The sequence below is a fragment of the Anopheles marshallii genome, chromosome 3 (assembly GCF_943734725.1).
Source record: "Anopheles marshallii chromosome 3, idAnoMarsDA_429_01, whole genome shotgun sequence".
NCBI lineage: Eukaryota > Metazoa > Arthropoda > Insecta > Diptera > Culicidae > Anopheles > Anopheles marshallii.
In genome coordinates this window covers 65,694,233-65,715,236 of record NC_071327.1, presented here as the reverse complement: position 1 = coordinate 65,715,236, position 21,004 = coordinate 65,694,233, and the positions used below count along the sequence as shown (strand labels likewise).

The window sequence follows — 21,004 nt, the reverse complement described above, 5'->3', positions numbered from 1 at the left end:
CTCACTGGGAAGGGAAAAACTGCTTGCGCTGATGGGCCGTTCGTCGCTTCCCGTGGGGTAGGTGCAATTTTGCGGTTTCTTTTCTCTTCACTCCCACCTTGAAGATTACTGTCCTATTCTACCGGTGCTGAAGCAAAAAAAAAAAAAAACAGGGACTGATTTATAAGTATCGCTTCGGAAAGGAGGGGAATCGTTCCTTTGGTGAAGACTGCTCATGTTGCGGGTGCCTTTTTGTTGTTTTGTTTCGTACTTCATCCGAGCTCCGTGTAATCAATCGAGAACGTCGATGTTCCGGTACGTCCTCTGCCCGGTTGAAGATGTCGGCTTTACGGAGCATTATGTGGTGGGACGCGCAAACAATAATGATCGCGTTTCGCACGCGATCGCAATCGACGCCTCGAATGGGATCACTGGTGCAATGGGCCTGTTCACACCGCATTTCAATCCGCTGCATGCCTCCAGGCCCACCAAACGCGCAACCGGTGGGTGTAGCCCGTGCATGTCACGAGGGCTCGAGTCGCCCTTTGCTGGAATGCATCCCTTACGGTAGGGCCTACGCAGTCTCATTATATCGAGACCTGCCCGCCCGCTCGCCCGAGCGAACTCGCCAGAATCGCATCACTCCCCGAACAATAATCTGCATATTTCGAGCTGATTTCTGGAACGCGATACTTTTCGCTCGTTTGGCTATCCCACACGCAGACGTGCTGGTGATAAGATCGTTTTCTCGAAAGCTCGCAGCACGTTTGTAATGGGAATGGGCATGTGATTGGATGCGGAACGAAAACAATCGAAATAAATGACGGCTTCGATGCGATTCCCTCGCTTATGCTCCGTACCCGCAATTATATCATTACCCGTGGGTAATTCTTGCCGACTGCAACGGAAGAACTCACTCGCGTTGGGTGCTGAATCGACAAAACAAGACCGGAAGACGCCCCGGGAGAGGTGTTGCCGTCCAATGTATATAGGTGCTTGCACGAGACTGGTCCATTAGCATACGAAAGTAGGCTAAGCCAGTACCGGTGGCGCTCTGTCATTCCGGAGCGTTAAGGAGATCAATGTTTTATTCTGAAGATTAGAATCACAAAAGAAATCCGTAACTGTGCCCAGTGGTCATTTGGCACAACGAAAATTCAATGTTGTAAATTATGACACCTTCATTAGGATTACGTCTTCATTAGTATCTCTGACCTAAATCTCCATTCATATCGTAGCTAACTTATTTATACATCCAGAAACAATATTTTAATGATACTTTATTGTCCAAGATGTTATTATAGACCTACTGCCCTTGCACATTTAATACGCCACGAGACATTCTTCATTGGATATCTTGAACATTTACATGCATATCAAAAGAACTACTATGTGTAGCAAACGTGCAGGTGATCTTCAATTTGAGATCAATATTTATTTATATTTTCCCATTATCAATTCTAACTAAGACAAGTTGATCGTTTTAAAGATGGGATATATTTCATGCATATCTTTACACCCCAATCTTGCTTTATCATCGCTCAAGCATGTATTCAATATCAATTTCACAGCGTCCTTTCCATGACAGTTTCGCGCGATACCTGATCAGTGCGCGATCGCGATACACACCAGGCGCATACATTCTTGCATACCCTGGAACAGCGCTTGGTAAAAAGCATCAAACACGCTCTCCAACACCTTGACAAGCGACATCAATGACGGTACATTTCGGTATGCAGATCTGCACCGTAATCTCTTTTAATGTGCAATCCGGGGCACCGAAATGGACCGCTTGAGAAACGCTGACTGGCAGCAGAATGGTTACCGAACTGAATGCTCTGCCCTTGGGCAACCGTAATCGACCACCCTCAATAACTGTGATGTTTCCCTTTTGGGCGTTCCTTTTCACCCTCCCCCGCCAGAGTCCATCCCTTCGCTGATCGATACAGACACACACGGTGCGGATGGTCCCACCGGCAGACAGAGCAAAGCCGTTTCGACCCACTGCCCACGCTCCTGCCCGGTACAGAGCGCCCCGCAGGAACCCGTCTGCGGTAGCGACGGTCTGATCTACGCCAATCTGTGCGAGATGAAGAAGAAAACGTGTACGAAGGCGGCACCGAATGCGGTCACCGAGGACAAGGCCGGCTGTGAACGGTCGAAGGGATCGCCGTGCAATCATCGCTGCCCGACCGAGAAGGATCTCGTGTGTGGAACGGATGGCCGGACCTATCTGAACCGGTGCATGCTGCGTGTGCAGGCCTGCCGTGTTGGGACGGCGGCCGTTTCGCTGGCCCATGTTGGTCCGTGCGCGAACGGAAGCGTTATACGCGAATCTTGCCCGGTTGATTGTAACAGGTGAGTGACATTCGTGCTAAGTTTTTAACCAATAAGACTTCGACAACATGGACGAGGAAGTTTACATGTAGAAAGGCCTTCGCTTATTATGATCTTCCCAATTCATAAAATGAGATATCTAATCATGTGCAATATTCATAATATCTTCACGGGTTAATCTCACGGTTACATAGTCTATATTAGTTAAAAATAAAATACACCTTTGTAGGAATGTGTGTTAGTAATTTCCAAAGATACATTAATATTGTTGTGAATTGAAGTTTGCGTAGAGTGTTGAGGGTTCTCATTTTGCTTGAGGAGATCTTGGAGATTCATTATACCTTAAATACAGCTATTCAGAGATAAAAAAATTGAAGAAACCGTTTACTTGTTATTCTTAGAAGGTAATCCTAAAATAAGAGATTATTTACTTCTAGGCTGTCTGAATCAATAGCTCAGTTCAAATTTTATAATATCTAATATTATATTCCATTAATTTATGTTATAAGAATAACCATATGTGTATTATATTTCTGTCTTTTACTCAACTTAACAGTGCCCCTCAGGATGGTCCTGTTTGCGCATCGGACGGTAACGTGTACAACTCCACCTGTCAGATGAAGCTGATCACCTGCGGACAGGGTGTGGTATGTCCGCGATAAGTGACATCTCGTATCTGTTTACATTGCTTCAAACCATGTTTGCTTGTCTCGTTGAAGGTCCGCACCAGCCGTAAACACTGCCAAAGCACACGGAATTGTCGGGAGTCGTGTTGGCGTGTAGCCCGCCCGACCTGCGGCTCGGACGGTCGCCTATACGCTAGCGCCTGTAAGATGCGTGCGTCCAACTGCGGCAAGCACGTGTTCGAGGTACCGATCTCGTACTGCATGTCACAGGAGCGTGCCGGCGGCAGTTCGCACAGTGCCAGCAACAAGATCGAAGACTGTCCGACCGAATGTCCCAAGGATGCGCAGCAGATGATCTGTGGCAGCGATGGCAACATATACACCTCAATGTGCGAGCTGAAGATGCTTAACTGCGGGTATGTTTGGGTGGCGTTAGTTATTACGCAGCTCCTTGAAACTACTTGTGTTTACCTTCGTGTTTCTCCAGGCAGAAGAAAAAGATTCAGGCACTTACGCTGGACCGTTGCAAGCAGAAGATGAACCGATGCAAATCGTTGCCCGCCTGCAAACAGCACTCCAAGAACGGGGCCTCTTTCTTCGGCGACCAGAAGGACATGCTGTGCGGCACAGATTCGAAAACGTACAACAATGAGTGCGAGCTGGCCAGAGCAACCTGCCTGTAAGTTGACGACTGTATGTGTTCTTGGAGTTCCACATGCTGACACTAATTCTAAATTTCTCACCAGCCGTGGCGTACAGTTGGCTCACATCGGGCCCTGCACACAGCTGAAATCGAAGGTGGATGTGACGGACTGCAGCAGCTGTACGTACGATGAGGAACAGAATGGTCCACTTTGCGGCTCGGACGGCAATACCTACAAGTCGCGGTGTGAGATGAAGCAGAAGACGTGCGGTCTGCGGGTAGTACCAGTGTCACTGAAGAACTGTGCCACCACGGCGCTGTGTGAGGCAAACTGTGAACAGCAACCGACCAGCTACGTGTGCGGCTCCGACAACAAGCTGTACCCGAACGAGTGCCACATGCGACGGGAGAACTGTGGACGCCATATGTTCCTGGTGCCGATGAAGCGTTGCCTAGCCGCGTTCACGTTCAAGGGTTGCTCCAAGATCTGTCCACAGGAGTTCGAGCCAGTGTGCGGCACGGATGGCAAGACGTACTCCAACGAGTGTTTCCTGAGCATCGAAAACTGCCGATCGCGATCGATGGTGCAGAAAAAGCACGTCGGGCCATGTGGACGACCCGAGGAACCCTCGCACAACTATCTCTACTAAGGATGGGCAAAACCCACCTGTTAGGTCAACCGTTTTCCACTCTATCCTTTCTGCCACTGCCAACGATCGTCATATTTTTTTATTCTGAAGAATTCCTCCCACGGGAAGAAACTCTCGACCATGCTGCTTCTCCACTTCACAGCATTAGTTTGTAAGGATATGCCCTACGTAGAACTAGAGTAACGAAAGGACTCCATCCCAGCATCCAATCCCTTTTCCTCCTCCCGACATGTAGCACGTAATTTGTAGTTAAGTTAACTTAAATCGGAACGAAAACACATTACAAACAAAACGACACACGTGTAACATTCGCGCTCGCAGAGGAGATCTAGTGGGATGGGGGCGAGGGTCTTTTAGTACGTCGCATCCCTACCGATGAAAACTAAGACTAAGCCACGACAAGCCTTTTGGGCAAATAGAGTTGCCACCATTTTTGTACAACTTTTACATTCAAAGCCCACCTCAAAGCCACATGCGAACAGCCCGCGACTCTCGAGTATCAACGCTCATTTGACTGGACAACCTTTTTCTATGAATCCCCGTACGGTTTGGGATGTAACGATGTAATATTCACACGGAAAGACCTCCCCCTAAGAAAACAACGTCACCAGCAAACAGAATCTGCTCCCACATCCTTGCGTACGGTCACGTGATTTTAATGAAGGATTAATTTAACGCAGGAACAAGTATTCGTTTGTATAATTTATTTAACAAGTTAAGTACACCGGATGGAAAGAATGAAACAAGTAGCCACTTTGACAGCGTTTGCGTTGGGCGCTAATTTATTATTCCAACCACTGCAGAGTAGCAAACATATCGGCAAACCTGGCCAGCACGGCCGAGATGAATATACTAGTGAGGTTAGCAGTGGCATGAACGTCAAGTCAGCGCCCATATTAAGCGGTTCGGCGCTTCATTGGAAGGAAAATTTCGACAAAGTGTGTTTTGTTTTCTGCCAATAAAGAGACATGAAAATTGGAAACCTAACTAACTGTAAAGAGTTTTATTTAACCTGAGATGTTCATTCACGTAACATGCATAGAACTGTTCATCTCAATACTCTTCTATATAGCCGCTGTAGTGGCTATTTCTCAAGACCTCGACGTCTGTGTCGTGTAGAGTAGAATCATATGTCACCGAATATTCTCCAACAGCCCCAACTGATTTTTCGGATGGTGACACATTGGTAAAACAGGAGGACCTGGATACTGGGACCCTACGTATATGAACGTCGGGGGAACATCGATACATTAGCTTTCATGAGGCCATCTAGCGGAACTCAGGGGTATGAGAATACTTGAGTCACCATGTTTCAAGTATCCTATAGAGTTATGCTACGCATCCGTTGCATGAGTTGCATCCGACACCCTGGTCCCGTGTTGGACCACGTGATTTCCGAGCATCAGCATGTAACCTGACGCTCGAAGAATGTCACCACCCAACATGGTATGGTGGGAAAGGCAGTCAACGGAAACATCTTCTATATGTCGAGCTAGCAGTCTTGTCTCGTTGAGCAACCACATCGGATCAACTAGAGAACTAACATTGTATATTTTTAATAATAAAAATTGTATGAATTAATTAAAAAGAAATCAAGACATAATTATAGATTTCAGAAAGAGTTAAGGATCATCAGGATCATCGAAGCGGATCCAACGTGGCAATGTTGCAAATCATGCTTGAACCGTCGTGATTCCACGCATTCATTTCTTTCAGATTGTTTTATTCGATGGTGCAATTTATACTTATCAATTATTTGACACCGTTGTTCATGTTTTAACCGCAATCATGTTCTAAATTTGAAAGACGGAAACCTAACTGTCCTACACCTCGAAGATTTTGACAGCTGTCGCAGTGGAAAGAAACGTCAAACGTCGAAACAAAATAATTCCCAACGAACAATGAGCAAACTGGCGTCACTTAAGAGTTAAATTACAAGATGGGAAATATTTATTAATTTCCCTTCAATTATGCACCAGAATATGGAAATGAAAACTGTGGAATGTGTATCCATTATAGAAAGGCCTTGATTGATTTAATTGCTATTTCAAAGTTTTTTCACCCATTATTTCGATTAAAGAATAATACAATTTGTGCGCATTATTTTTCATATATATCATCACAAAGTCGACCAAATGCCAATGTAACTTGTTTCTCAACAATCAAACATCTGAAATTGAGTAAAATGTGTGTGTTTTCTGTTCCGTAAATATTATCTCTCAACCCAAAAAACATTCCCTATCAGTGAACCACCCTGTGCAGCGTGTTGGTGTATTCATTTGTGCTGAGCAAACCGCCGACCAGGAGAGAAAGAAAGAGAGAGAGCGTGAAGCCGTGCGGTTGGGCAGTGAGTACGAGCGATGCGATGTAGAAAGTTGAACAGTTCATTCGTAGGAAACCATCAACGCGTGCGGTTGTCATCGTCGCGTTTCGATTCTCCGACTGTTTTTGAGTGAAATGGTTTCAGCATAATCAAAAACCATTGTAAAAATAAGACGGGTCAGTTCGTAAACCATTCACAACAACGGTCTGCGAGTGGCTTAAAAGGTTGCTGCAAAGTTGTGTATCTCCTAACCATCGACACAGCGCTAGTGGCGTGTATGGATGTGTAACCAGTGTGTATGTGTGTTTGAGGTTGTGTTGTGAATTTCCCAGGGACGGAAAAGAAGGCCCCAAAAATGCGTATCCGTGCGTGTCACAGTTTTCCCTTCATCCCCTCCCGTGGGTTGCAAGATAAATAATTTAATGTAAAATTCAACCCGCAGTGTGGCTATCAGGTGAGAAAGACGAGATGTCCAGTGAACTGGTTGTCATATCGAGCGAACAACAGTTATCTTTTCATTCCGCGTTAAAAGAGGCTGTGCCGTTTTCACACGCACACACACCCCGTGCAAGTAATATCAGTGAGCGTAGCAAGGGTATTTTTTTGTTCTTCTACCGTGTGCACATGCAACTTCGTATTCGATGCACTTTTTTGGTGGCTGTCAAAAAATGCAATCTCCTCAGCCATAACACAGCCAACCGAGCTACGTGAGATGGGCAAAAAGACATCTTGTCTGTACGACCTCGTCACGTTCCGTCGAGGAGAATCAGCTGAATGACCTCCGGTGGAGTTTGCACCGTTTGGTGCGTGTAATTTGATGTATTTTGTGCAATAACGTTAATTTGTGAATTGGGGACACATTTTGTGAATTTCTTGTATTCGAATCACTCCATGAAAGGTGAACTTTGTATAAGCAAAGTGAAGGAGTGTGGCTTAATGTTGCTGTGAATGTGTGTGCATCCCGTTTCGCTAATCTCACACGCACACACTCTTGTGCGCGCGCGAGTTGCCACTCACACCATAACGTTGTGCGTCGTTTCACTGCCTATTTGGATACACGAAACGGTTCCACTGCCGGTGGGAGTGCGCGCGTGTGTGTGTGTGTGGGTGCGATTGCAATGATGAGATTTTTGTTGTTGTTGCTGTTCTCACTACAAACTGTCAGTGGCTGAAGTGAGAAAGGAATGGTCACACAAAACGGGAGTGAGAGCGCAACACTGGAAATCACTTCTTCGATTCATCTTCTTATTTCTGTTTTTTGTTGCTTCCTGGTTCACTCTGGCTGCTGGTAAAAGAAGATTTGTTGTTTTTCTTTTGAGCCGCATCCGTTCCCACTTGTCTCACACAATCGCTCTCTCTCTCTCTCTCCCTCTCTCTTTATTGCTTACTCAGTTTAGCCATCACCCGAAGGGGCCCTTTGCAAGATTGCATCGTGCCGCCATGCGGCTTGAAGATTTGTTTATAAACTTTTCTATCTTTTCCCTGTGTGCTGTTGGAAGGTGCGTGGAAGTAAAGAAAATACTTCACTGCACCGAGAATGCACCGTTGTGGCGAAAGAATCATCAAACCTTTGCGTTTGCTAGCTTCATGCGTGCTTGTTGAGTATGTGGTAGTGCGAAAGAGGATTAAAGTTAACAAAATTAGACTTTTTTATAAATAAAACTGAACATTGAATTAAACAGAAAAATGCATGTGAAAATGGTTGTTTATTGCTTTAACTTTTTCTACAAACACTTATTTATACTTTAAGTAATTCATTCTCCCACTTCCTTACTTTTAGCATCCGGATACAGCGAATTGCATAGCAACCGCATAACGGTGACTGAGCAGGCCATATCGTACACAAATCACGATGCAATTGTATCCTATCCTGTGGTAGAGAAGCCATTTTTCCATCCCGCAAACATTGGAGCACTGGCCCAGAGAAGACAGTCGAACATTGATTTTCTTGCTGCATCGCCACCGAGAGGCTGTAGGCCTCGCAAAGAGACAAGAAGAGAAAGGGCAAGAACCAAACCCCAGCCAACGATCGCGAGTGAACGGAATGCGAACCTGGCTGGTGGGGAGCAGCCCAAGAAGAAAGGAAGTGAAGAAAAAAACAACCTCTGCGGGTGAGGATCGAAGGCTGTAAAGGGCAGCGCAGGGCACTGTAAGAAGGAAGCGAAAGGAAACCTGGAAAGAAAGCCACACAACCAGCAAAACGACGTCCAAAACGTCGTCGAGATCAAAGAAAGCCATCTCCTCCTCTTGCCAGTGTGCGCGCGAGTGTGTGTTTTTGTCTATGCGTGTGAATCTCTGTGTGTGTGTTTGCTGTTGGTGGCTGCAGTAAAGCCTGCTGTTCCCATTTGTTGTGTTTTTTTCCCTTCTTCAAAACCGGTGTCTTTGCGAAAAGGGCACACTCGAAGCGAAAGCCACCACCACAACGGCAGGAAAAGTGGTTAAAGAGGTAAAAAAGCGCGGAAAAGTGTAGTGGAACGGGGTGTGCACATATGTATCGTGCGTGTCCAAAAGTGTCGTTTGCTGTGAAAATGTGTGCTTGAGAAAAAAAGGGGGGAAGAAAAATTGTATGAAACGTCCTTAGCAAAGTGTGAAAATTGTATTGCTATCCAAGCAAACCGGTGTGTAAAAAAGTGGTGCTGGAAAAACGCGGCCTGCGAGTGTGCGTGTGTGTGTGTGTTTTTTTTTTGTTGCAAATTTTGCACTCCGTTTCCCAACCTCGATCATGTAGAGTGCCGCAAAGAGGAAAAGCGAAAATTAAGTATCCAGAAATTCATTCCTTTTTGTTGTTCCCGGTTGTGTTTATGTTTGTAGCGTAGTTGGTACACCGCCTGTGAGTGTGTTGGTGAGTGAGAATTTTCCACGCAATGTGGCGATCGTTTTATTTTTATTTCTCTGTCCGACCGTCGTTCGGCAGAAAGCGACCGTAAAGCAGTCGATTTTGCGGTTTATTTGACGGGCACAGAAAACCAACCCAGCAAATCTAGCGTAAAAGCAAAGCCCCCGAACCTGAAGGAGGAACGTCAAGAGGTGCCGATCCTCTCAATCCTCAGCCTGCCGGATAACTGCTGGGGGAAGGGTCGTTTCACGATCGAGCAATCCGTTCGCCGCCCTTCAAACGTTCCCTCTGTCTCGCACGTGAGCGCGACCCGAGAGTAGACCATCGGACAGGCCTCTTTTGCGACAGGAACCAGTGGTGGCCCAGTGGGAAACTTCCACACACACCCGTTCCTGCCCCCCACCAAACAACACACTTTCGGCACAGCGGTGGATCGGTGGTGCTGTTGCGCAGCCCGCAAGATGGCGGCCACTAACCGGGCGCGGCCACAGCCCCGCGCCAACATATCCTTCTTCTCGAAGATCCAAGGCAAGATAAGCGATGCGTGCGCACAGCAGAAGTTTCTCACCGACAAGAAAACGCTGGAAAAAACGTGGAAGCTGATGGACAAGGTGGTGAAGCTGTGCCAGCAGTCGAAGATGAACCTTAAGAACAGCCCGCCATTCATACTGGACATCCTGCCGGACACGTATCAGCGGCTGCATCTGATCTACTCCAAGTATGAGGATCAGATGCATCTGTTGCACTCGAACGAGCACTACAACATCTTCATCAACAATTTGATGCGCAAGTGCAAGCAGGCGATCAAACTGTTTAAGGAGGGCAAGGAGAAGATGTTCGACGAGAATTCCCACTACAGGCGGAACCTGACCAAGCTGAGTTTGGTCTTTTCGCACATGCTGTCCGAGCTGAAGGCCATCTTCCCGAATGGGTTGTTCGCAGGCGATCAGTTCCGCATCACCAAGGCGGATGCGGCCGAATTTTGGAAGACGCGTTTCGGCAACAGGTAGGTGTTAGAAATTTCCTCATGGAAGATTCCAATATATTGATGGTTAACCGGAGTATAGATAACTCTACGATTGAAATCTTGAGAGTAATGCGGAAATGTTTGCAATACTCCTTAGATGTATATCTAAACCTCGCATACTCATCCCTAATAACAAGATTCTCTCAATTGCATTTGACAAATCGCTAAATTGAGGATTTTGTACACAACTTTATTTGCCGCATGTCTTCGAATTGGAACGTCTTGAAAAATATAACGGACGACACGGATTGAGCAGCTTTGAATTAAATCTTTTCACTCAAATTGTTCTGAGCAAATTATACCAGTGGTCCCACAGTAGAAAGTGGGACTAGATTGACCTATTCAAAAGTTTATGTTAGGAAAAATTTCCTTTTCTTGGACCAAATACGTTATAAAATTTAATATATTCTGGCTGCTCATTATCTAATCACTTAAAAGTAGCCTCAATGCTCAATGCTCAATATTAATATTTATCTTATTCCAGAGCATTCCAAATTTCGATGAATAATTCTAAATCACTCATGGTTATTTAAACTTGATAAATATGTTTATGTAACAGTGCTCGGTATCCATGTTTAGATTCGATTTTGATGGATCTCTCTGCGCCGGTGATGTTATGCAGTGGTTCTCACGCTGTATTTCTCGATTCGCAGAACCACTTCTGTGCTCTTGTGCGGTAACCGGCACATTTTAAGTGCTCAATCCCATTTCCATCCGTGTTCCTTGACTGCCAAACACCCCAGGTTTTTACTGATGCGAAACGTTTCCTCAGAATTGTTCGGTTTCCGTTGATGGTTTACCACCCAGCCGCTTCACTTCTTCGGTCGATTTGCAAACCGAAGGGCACGTTTGATGTTTCCCGATGCTTGCTACATTGCAACAGTCGGCCAAAGACCCCCAAAAAATTGCTGACACACCGGAAGCTGACGGTGTCATCTGTCGTCTGCGTGCTCCATAGCTTTACTGCCTGCGACCGAAAGCCTTTCCTCTCATTCATCATCGTACTAATTTTGGGCTGTCAGTTTCAATCAAACAGTGCGAACAGTCCGCGGGAGACACAGGGCGAGAGAGAGAGGCCTGCATCGTTTAATTTTCCTGACATGTTTTTTTTTTTTGTCTAGTTTTGCCTTTTCTCCGTTGATTGGTGAATTTTGAACAGAAAGCAAATGGTTAAAATCAAATGAACGAACCTCCGGACGGTTGGTGTGCAATGGGACGGTTCCCGAGTGCTGCGGGTTCCAACGTGCGCGGGTTTGAAAGATATTTACGCCCCATCGCTAAGGGACAGTAGGTGACCATCACCTTCGTGGGAGGGTTTCGAAGTTCCTCTGGATCACGGAGTAGGCAGCGAGGCAGCGCAGCGAAGGCCCCCATTATCAAACCCGAAATAGAACTGTTCATGCAGGTGTTACGTGGGCTTTCAGTTAGTTTGGAGATGAAGCGAACATATCTCGCACAACGCCTACAATGGTCGCACAGATTGATAACGTTGCTCCCACGAAGGCGGGCTAGTTGATGGGAAGCCTTTAAACAATTATCAGCAGGTGTTTACTCGTTGGAGTTCGCTTTTCCTTGTAAGTTATGAACTGTTAATATCGGACTTTAATCGAACGTTGCCTTTGATACGAATCTTTCTACAGCAGATATTGCTTGGCATCCACTTTCTACCGGTGGAGAGCACAAAAAGCGTGTGATTGTAAGTATCTATGCGCCGCCTCCATCATGGCAAAGGTTAACGAGCAGAAAATCGATTATTCTCTGGACACCTTCATGTTCATCAATGCCCTCCACGCTGTGCGGGAGCCTAAACGCGTTCCCAAACAACTTCAATTGCTTTCAACTAGCTTTAAACGATACAAGATTAATCGCAAAAAGCCTGCCCAAGCCTCCATCCACTGTTTCAGATGCAGTACACAGGGTGTTCCTTCTTTTTTCTTCATCACATTTGACCTGACCCCGAACCCACCTCCACCAGATCTTGCTTCCACCTGCCGCGGAGGCTGCCGGCGATCGATACTCGAAAATTGTATACACTTCACACCTTCGAGCGGGTGCACACGTTAAAGTTCACTTCTGCTCCCCGACTCCGCACCCGCTCGGTCCCTGTGGCGTAACCTCGTTCACGCGATTGCGACCGCGCAAAAGAGGCCCGCGCCATCCGAAGCCGCCGGCCGTACCTTAAGCGTTTCCAATTAATTACACATCCATCACTTGGAGCTCTTGCGCCATCGGGGTTTCCGCCGACGAAATGCTGCACTCTTTGCACATCAACACACACCCGAGTTCGAGTCTTTCGCTTCTTTTCATCAATACTGTACGATCTTGTGTGCGGGGCCTGCAGCAACGCCGCCGCAAAAGAGTAGCGAAACGAGTGCCGCTTCCAAAGGCAAACATAATCGGCTTATTTCATTAAATGTGGTTGGTTTTGGATAGAAAAGCGGCAAACAGTGGATGCAATTGGTTAATGGTTAGTTTGGAGAAGAAATGTTTTCCATTTGACACACATTTTTCGCAGTTAATAGCAACAGTTTCATCTGTTTGCTTCGTAATTTCGAGAGCTGTTTTGTTGGCGGTGTTGTTTGTCATTCAAACATTATTAAGCTTTAATCGCTCAATTTTTTAGCGTGTTTGGACGCGGCTCGCATGCTACGCATACCGAAGGCGAACTTGCAAATAAATGTTGCTCCATTCCTGCAATTATTGGAGTATCCGTCATCATTCGGGAATATCAAAGGAATAGAAAAAGAATGAGTCATATACTGTACAAAAGGACTAGGACTGTACAAAACCATCTCCTTGTCTTAACGACCTTCTGAAATGTAGATCACCTGTCAATCGATCGAGGACATTGCTAAAAGTTATCGTTGATAATAACGAGAACTTGGAATTCTTCTAAATCTATCACGATTGGATGTCTTGGTTACCTCAGCTTTGTGCCTCATCATAATGGTGGTAACTTAGTCTACAGTCTTCTTTCGTATGTTCACTAAAATTGTGACACAGTGTGGCAGAGATAAACATTTTGTGACAAAAATTGGAGACTGAAAATGTCTTACTTCATGTATGAATTTAGTCAGTTTTACGTGATTCAATATTTCTTTCTATATTTCAAAACCTTACCCTGGGTGTCAGTGTGAAGTTTACTATATTTTTTGTTAGAAATCTAAAAACTATTGTATAAATTATGAAATTTGTTTTATTTGGACATATTTCTTCTTCTTCTTTATCGGCACAACAACCTCAAGAGGTCTGTCTTTTATGGCTTTCTTTAACTTTTATTTGCTCGTAGCCCGATAGTCAGTCCTGCGTATTGGGGATTGGTCCGGATGGGGTTTTGGACCGGTCCTGTTGTGTGAAAACCTTCACGTATCTCTGAGAGTACTGGAAACCCCATACAACTCCAACTTTAATTTTGTTTAATGTATTTTAAATAATATTAAAATGATATTTAATTTAAGCCAGGTGGTTAATTCTAGCGATATACTTCGAGGGTTAAATGGATGGATATTTTCCATCTTCCCCAACACAACATGTCCTACATAGCTTAATATTAGCCTGGAAGAGCATTTATGGAATAAATAACCGAAAAATACATTCGAAGCAGGTGAAACACACGTCGCCATAGATCGGTCGCCCTCCTTTACACCAAGGTTATACCGCACAGTAGTAGTAGTGGCTGACTTCGAACGCAACCGCAAAACTCGATCAAAGCAACCCCCTCTTTTTTTTGCGATGGCACCCCATCACACAGCGTCAAACGGGACAGCGGCAGCTTTTGCCAACGTTGGATCGCGGTTTGCATTTACAAACGCCAAGGTGGACAAAATGGGCTGGCTGCAAAAGGTGTTGCATTTGACACACACACACACACACCTCCCGAGAACGGGGGTCCTCATCGCGCTTGTACTGGATCTTCGCAAAAAGATAAGCACCGGTGAGGGAAGAAAAATAAAATGGTAAAACATGCACATAAAACTTTTATATTCGCCCCCGTCAGCAGCATGACTACAACGGTGGCGAACGGTGCGGGTGCGCTGTACGGCACCGTTGCGCGGCGATCACTTGCCGAACTGCCGCGTTCTGGTGTGCGAAGAAGAAAAAGATCGTCACTTGTTTGTCGCAGAGTTTATTTGTTGACGACGGTTCATGTTTTGCGTCGTACCGATGCTTACAGCGACCAGTAGATATTTATTTTTCTTATAATTTGTCCCATTTAGTGTTGCCTTTTTATGAATCATCGTCGTGAAAATGCGTTGTTATCTTTAGGACAGATTGCTCTCTGTTTACACTTCGCTAATACTAAAAAAAAATAATAAAATGCATGATTTTTAATACCAAAGGTGCAATTCTTGTCACTGGTGGCACTTTTATCCCCCACAATGTTGCCCAGGGCGGCTTCCAAGTGTGCGCAAGCTAGCTACCAAAAGTGGCAGTGCAGATATGATCAACATTACCGTCCGGTTGCCGATTCTAACCACACAAAAAAATAAAATAAAAACGTTCGAGCTAATTACAATTCTGCAACCGCACCCGGTGCATATCGCACTTTTTCACCGCTGTTGTGCGACCACTGCCAAATATGCCCAACACATGGCCACCGGATCCGTGCCATTTCGTTGGCTCCCTTCCCTTCCGGTGGCTTCCTAACCTTTCCGCAGGATGTCCCACATGCATGTAGTTAATGTTTTATTGCAAATTTATGTTTTGCCGTGTAGTTTTTTTTTTGTTTTTTGCATTTCTTCTCTCCATTTCCGTCGCTGGTTCCGGTGGCTTGTCCCGGTTTTTCGGCTATCTTTCGCGCCCTTAAGCGTGCTTTCGATTCAATCGCATGGAAAAAGGGCAACCTGACGAATGGCAAACGGAATGGACAGCTGTTTTAATTTCTGTTGCTTGATGCTTTCGGCGTACGGGATCCGGCGTCTTAAAAAGAGTTGTTCCGGTGTGCGTATTCCGGTCGGTACATTTTTCAACACCTTAACTTGGTTGGGCCATGCGCTATTTGAGTTTAAATTAATTTAATATCTGTAGAACAAATATAAGCTTTTTTCTCTTTTTTTTATTAAATTTTGTGGTTGCAATTAAAATTTTCGAATTCGCTGGATAACATTCATTTAAAATTTGCGAATCTTGATGAACCGATAATGATGTATGTGTTAGTGTATTACTGAAACGTCATTCACCATATTCCCCGATAATTTTGCTATTAACCGTCATCGGTTTTGCAGTTTATAAGTCAAATTAACTTATGAATGGTGTATTCCGAGTGGTACGGATAGTCCAACACCCAGAAAAAAGTATCCGGATAAACTGTTTTACACAGTTTGGTTATATGTTTTTATTGGTTATAATTATATATTTATTTACAATTATTTTCTGTTTTGTTTTGCTTGATATCGCACTTGACAACACTACAAACTACTAGTATAAACAGAAAGCTATACATTGAAAATTCATCGAAGTTGTGTTAACTGTAAATGAACTCACAATTAATTATTATTATTATATTTATATCTTCATCTGACAAGAACTGCCGACATATTATATAATATTACAAAATTTCTTAAAAACTAAGATGAACCTAAACTAACGGGTTGAACGTTAAAATAAATAGTCGAAGAATCGTAAAAAAAATATGTCTTAAACAATTTCTACAACTATTTATATGAAAGACTAAACACTGTGTCGACAAACTTTTGCGAAAATATCTAAGGTTTTCTATTAAGTAGTCTTAAGTTAACTGGATGAACTTATTGAATAATTGCAAAACTATGAACAAAATTAACTGGCAATACTCGAGAGTGTCAGTCATCAGATATACCGGCCCATTTTTTTCTGAGATGAATACAAAAAAAATCGCGGTTTTTATTAGTATTTGTATCAACTACTACTAAACAATCGATTTTCCCCCCTCCTTCACGGCTGCTATTGACAGTCTCTCTGTGACAGCGATGTTAGGGAAAAAAGAGAGACAATATTAATCTTCAATTCATTAATCCGAAAATTATATCCTTCCTGTTCCGCTGTGTTTAAAATGCCCGATTGATTTTCCCCAACCGAAATTATCATATTTTTTCGACATCACAATTCTTCCCGTTCTCCCGGAACTCTGTTTGTTACCGAGCGCAACGACACAAAAGCGACCTACCGAATGACATAATAATGATTAATGAACATTGACGTACAATTTATTTGCCTTTTTGCATGTCCGGTCGTATCCAAAACGGATCTTCCAGTTGATATTATTAAATTTAGCGAAACTTGTGTGTGTGTGTGCGTTTGTGCGCACACCAAAAGTCGCTACAATGAAAAAAAGCTTGATCCTGAATTCGCGAATTTTGCAAAATTTTGTGTGACGTTTTCGGGACAAATGTTTTGCCATTTGGTGATGACGGTTTCGAAAACAAAAAGCTTCCCCATCCCTAATTTCCATACAATTCCCACGCACACGTGAGTGTCGAGAGTTTGTTCCCTTTTTCGTGTTGTTTTATCCTTCTAATTTGGCCACGGCGGAAGCTAATTTTGTTCTGAATTCAGTTTCGGATAGAAATAAATAGCTGCTGCTGTACGGCTGATGAACATTATTATACGATCCATTCTTCATCGTGACTTTCTCAGTAATTTGAAATGCATTTTATTTGCTCTCTTGCTTGTTTTAATTTTTTTTCTTTTCGGCTTTTAGCTCACATTTTTCACGTTACTGGCATTACCGTACCCAGCATTATTCGTGCGCTGCGGGACGTGCCTTGCTTTGCATGGGAGATGTGGTTTTTTTTTTCCTTGCAGCATTAACATTTTCGTTACCATCTTACGCTTTTTTTGTAGTTGTGGTTGTGGCCCATCCACCGAAGCATAACGATCGGTGCGAGCGCGCTCGATCATTGATTATGGTTCGATTCCCAGTTCCTCTCTTCCGCGTTACGAAAGCGGCGGCCAGATCAGAAAAGTTTAGAATTAATTTGATTTTCATCCGCTGCGAGATCCGGATGCTGGTGGGAGCCCACCTTCGACGATGGAAGATGGAACCCAAACCGGTATCGGTAGGATCTTTACCTTTTTTTTACCTCCCCCCTATTGCTTAGATGGCTTTCTTTTTTCTTCTTTCTTCTATTTAAGGGCATGGCATGGGCAATGGCTTGACCATTTTTTTTTTTCTTTTGCGTAAGCAATGGTTTGTCTTTGCTACTACACTTTCCCTTCACATCACTTTTTTGTGGTAGGAAAATCGTCAATTTTGAAGGCATAAGCGACACAGTGTCGGTCGTTTAAAGTTAGCGCTGCTTATTATTTCCAAACGGGAAACTTTATCCTAGGGTTTGCTGGCCATCGTCACATGCCGTGGAGGCACTAAACTCCCCATGTCCAGCGTACAGTAACGAGGGCACAGCGTTGAGCCCGTGCGATAGCAGTAAAAATGAAATCGAAATTAGATTACCAATCATCCTTCGATTTTGCCTCATTTCCTATAGATTCCTCAGTGTTTTTCTTCTGGTTCTTCTGGTGAAGCTGGTCGGAAAATGTTATCGAAATAAGCTGTCAAATTTCATTTTACTCACAATGTTTTACTTTATTTTCATTTTTCCCTACGAAACAAGCGATTGTACGACCCCTGTCAGACTAGGGAAAATCTAATTCAAACCGATTTCGATATTACTATTTGTCACACTAGCACACGGGAACGTGCAGTAAAGTTTGACCAAACTTACGAGTGGTAATGGTATTATACTATTCCTTACAATCAAATTACCTTCCTTACGCCTTCCGCTACTGTTGGCCTCTGATTTACTTGCCCTACGCAAAGGGCACCCGTTGGGAAAATGTACCAGAATACACACCCAGCTGCTGATGTTTGTTTCCAAACGTCGTCATATCCGGGCGGATGCAATCACGGTAAACAAACATCGCCACCCCGTGTTCTGTAAACTGTTAACAAACTGCCCTTTTAGCCCTTGGTGCTACTGATAACGGTGGCCACCTTCCCTTAGGCATCCGATGTTATTAGATGTTGATGCCCTTTTTTTCCTAAACTAAACTTCTCTACGGTATAGAGTAAAAGAAAACATTATGAGGAAACGAGCCCAACGACGACCTCCCCTACGTTTCAGCGGAAACAAAACAAGTTATGAACAGCAATGTGTTCAACTTCAATCTTTTCCTTCCTGCATCCAGTGATTGGGACGAAATCAAGGAGGTATACCCAAGAGGTACCTGACTAAAGAGGGAAAAAAAATTGCAGATGAATGCAGAATCGAATCCCGACTCAATCGTTCCCGGGCGCATGGTTGGGGAAAGATTTGCCAACATGTTTGACAGCATTCCAAAACGTTGCGAATTCGTACCGGGATTTCATTTACTGTCTGCAATTCGACAACCTTGCCGGACGATTTTATCCACCGATAAAGATTGGGTTTGCTTCTTCGCGTTCTTCCTGTACAACCGATATTACCGAACTAGCAGAGAAGTGTAATGACTCTTTTTCACTGCTAACGAGGCCTCCCTGTTGGCTAGGGCTACTCGAGGGTAGACCTGTGAAGAGTTGTTGCTCTGTTGCTATCTATTGATTTTAAACGATTCACTTGAAGCAAAATCCAGCTAATCCGGCACAGAAAAAAGGTGTATTAAGATCCAGCCGACGAAGGCGTTTTTTTTTGTCAGACCCCAGCATAATCGTTCGAAGATTAATCGATCCTTCGCAAATTGTCAACGACGTATTGTGTGTGATTTGTTTGTGTTTCATTTTTTTTTTTTTTGCTGAAGTTGATAATTCTCCTGAAGGAGGTCCCCTAAATTTTCCCCGAAAATGTCACGTATGCTGCCACAGCGTGATGCATATGTTTCTTTATGATCATATATTCTGCATAATGTTTTCAGCGCTTAATTCTACATATTATTTTTCAGACAAATGAATATTGATTATTCATGCGAGAGTAGCGCGACAGCAATTTGAAGCACACGGTACGATTTTTGTTTTTTTTTTTGCTTCTCAAACGGAGATACTTCTTCTTCATGTGTGCGAGGGGATGTGATTGTACATTCCTCCTTAATTGAAGTGCTGTGACAAAAAACAGTGCGTTACGTAGAGCTCCCGTCCAATGCAAAACGTCTGCCTTGTCATGTGTTTTGCCATGATGGAAGAACACGTGGAAAGAAAAATGATATTACAAGCAATTTTGTATCCTCACTCCGCAAAAAAAAACATCCCACTGCAGAGTATTCCATTTTCCTTTCGCGGGAAAAAACGTGTGCAGAAGAAAATGTGCCACCCTCAGCCGAACGGTGTGTGTGCACGGTGTAAATGATATTGTCACTTGAACGATTTCGATGCCGTCCGGGGTGAAGGACTTTGGGTTTTTATCTTCTTTTTTTTGCTCCTTTTGATCTCATTCATTCTGCAAAAAGCAAGCAGCAGCGCCCCGCAGTAGAAGCTTGCAGGTCACAGCAAAGATGGAACAGATTGTCATAAATTATAAATAAATTGATTTGCACAGATCTCAATGAAAAGGAAAACTGCCCGGGGGTGGAGCAGGTGTGAGTGGCGGAAGAACGCAAGCAGGACAAATTGAACAACAAAGCATAAAAGCATCAGATGTTGAGATTCAGCATAAAATTTCCGGTGCTGCTTATCTTCTTGTAAATGTATTTTTAGAGTACACGCAGCTCTTTACATTGAGCTCTTGAAATAATGGTTCAATTTCTCACTGAATTGCTGCATTTTGAATTCTTATTCAAAAAATATTTTAATTCATTAGTTAAAAATAGAACATATTTACGCTTGCTGTGAATATTTTTACCTTTATTTGCAAAAAAAAAGCTTTTCTTCCATTTTATTAGAGCAAAGATCCTGTGGACTTCACTTTATTATCTTAATTTTTTCGATTTTCGTCTCGGCTTTGTTGTGTGAAAATCGTTCATGTTAGGACTACTTCACTACAGCCCAGCAACTCCCAGCATTTCGGCAAAAGATTGTTTCATCTTCGGATTCCTATGGATGGAATCAGTTGTTGCAGCTTATAACGAACTGGGAAACATTTTTTTTTTGCTCAACTGCCGAACGACTCAACAAAAGTTTTATCTATTTCTCTAATTATGCCTACCCTCAATTCACTCCGGAATGCCATCATCTCAAACGGGAAAGTTTTATCTTACCCAAAATATTTTGAAACGATAAAACGACGGTGCAAACGGTGCCCAATAGTTGCCGGACCCATACCGGCACGTGCAGCGGAAACCGGAAAATGAAATGGTCTCCTATTTCGTTCGCGTTCGCTTGTCGGGTTTCCTAGCCGGCACTTAAACGGTCGCGAGGTTCAAGTGCCTCCGGTGGTGCCAAGAAGCCTCAGTTGGGTGGTGTTGTTTCGTACAAATGGGAAAATAAAATTTCACCCACCACCCCGTCTGACCCGTTCCAATGGTCAAAGGTTATTTCCCGGGAACATTTCCCCGGGACTGAGTGATCCGGTCGGAGCTTTCCACGAAAATCGCAACCAACGTTGGCACACCCAGCATCGGGTGCGCTTAATCTAATAAGCCATCAAACCATCGAATTGTACCGTGTACTCACTGCCCCGCACAAAATGGGGTTTCTT

General features: G+C 44.0%; 2 protein-coding genes across 2 annotated transcripts in view; both read left to right on the top strand.

The window, feature by feature from the left end:
- The window catches only part of LOC128711153 (agrin), a 45,832-nt gene extending 41,597 nt beyond the window's left edge, over positions 1-4,235 (top strand). Inside the window, exons 2-6 of the mRNA XM_053806018.1 lie at positions 1,902-2,337; positions 2,873-2,963; positions 3,036-3,358; positions 3,430-3,621; positions 3,689-4,235. Coding sequence (XP_053661993.1) covers positions 1,902-2,337; positions 2,873-2,963; positions 3,036-3,358; positions 3,430-3,621; positions 3,689-4,235 — 1,589 coding nt within the window. The remainder of the gene's footprint in view (positions 1-1,901; positions 2,338-2,872; positions 2,964-3,035; positions 3,359-3,429; positions 3,622-3,688) is intronic.
- A 5,620-nt stretch (positions 4,236-9,855) lies between these two features.
- The window catches only part of LOC128711640 (E3 ubiquitin-protein ligase CBL), a 67,324-nt gene continuing 56,175 nt past the window's right edge, over positions 9,856-21,004 (top strand). Inside the window, exon 1 of the mRNA XM_053806523.1 lies at positions 9,856-10,400. Coding sequence (XP_053662498.1) covers positions 9,856-10,400 — 545 coding nt within the window. The remainder of the gene's footprint in view (positions 10,401-21,004) is intronic.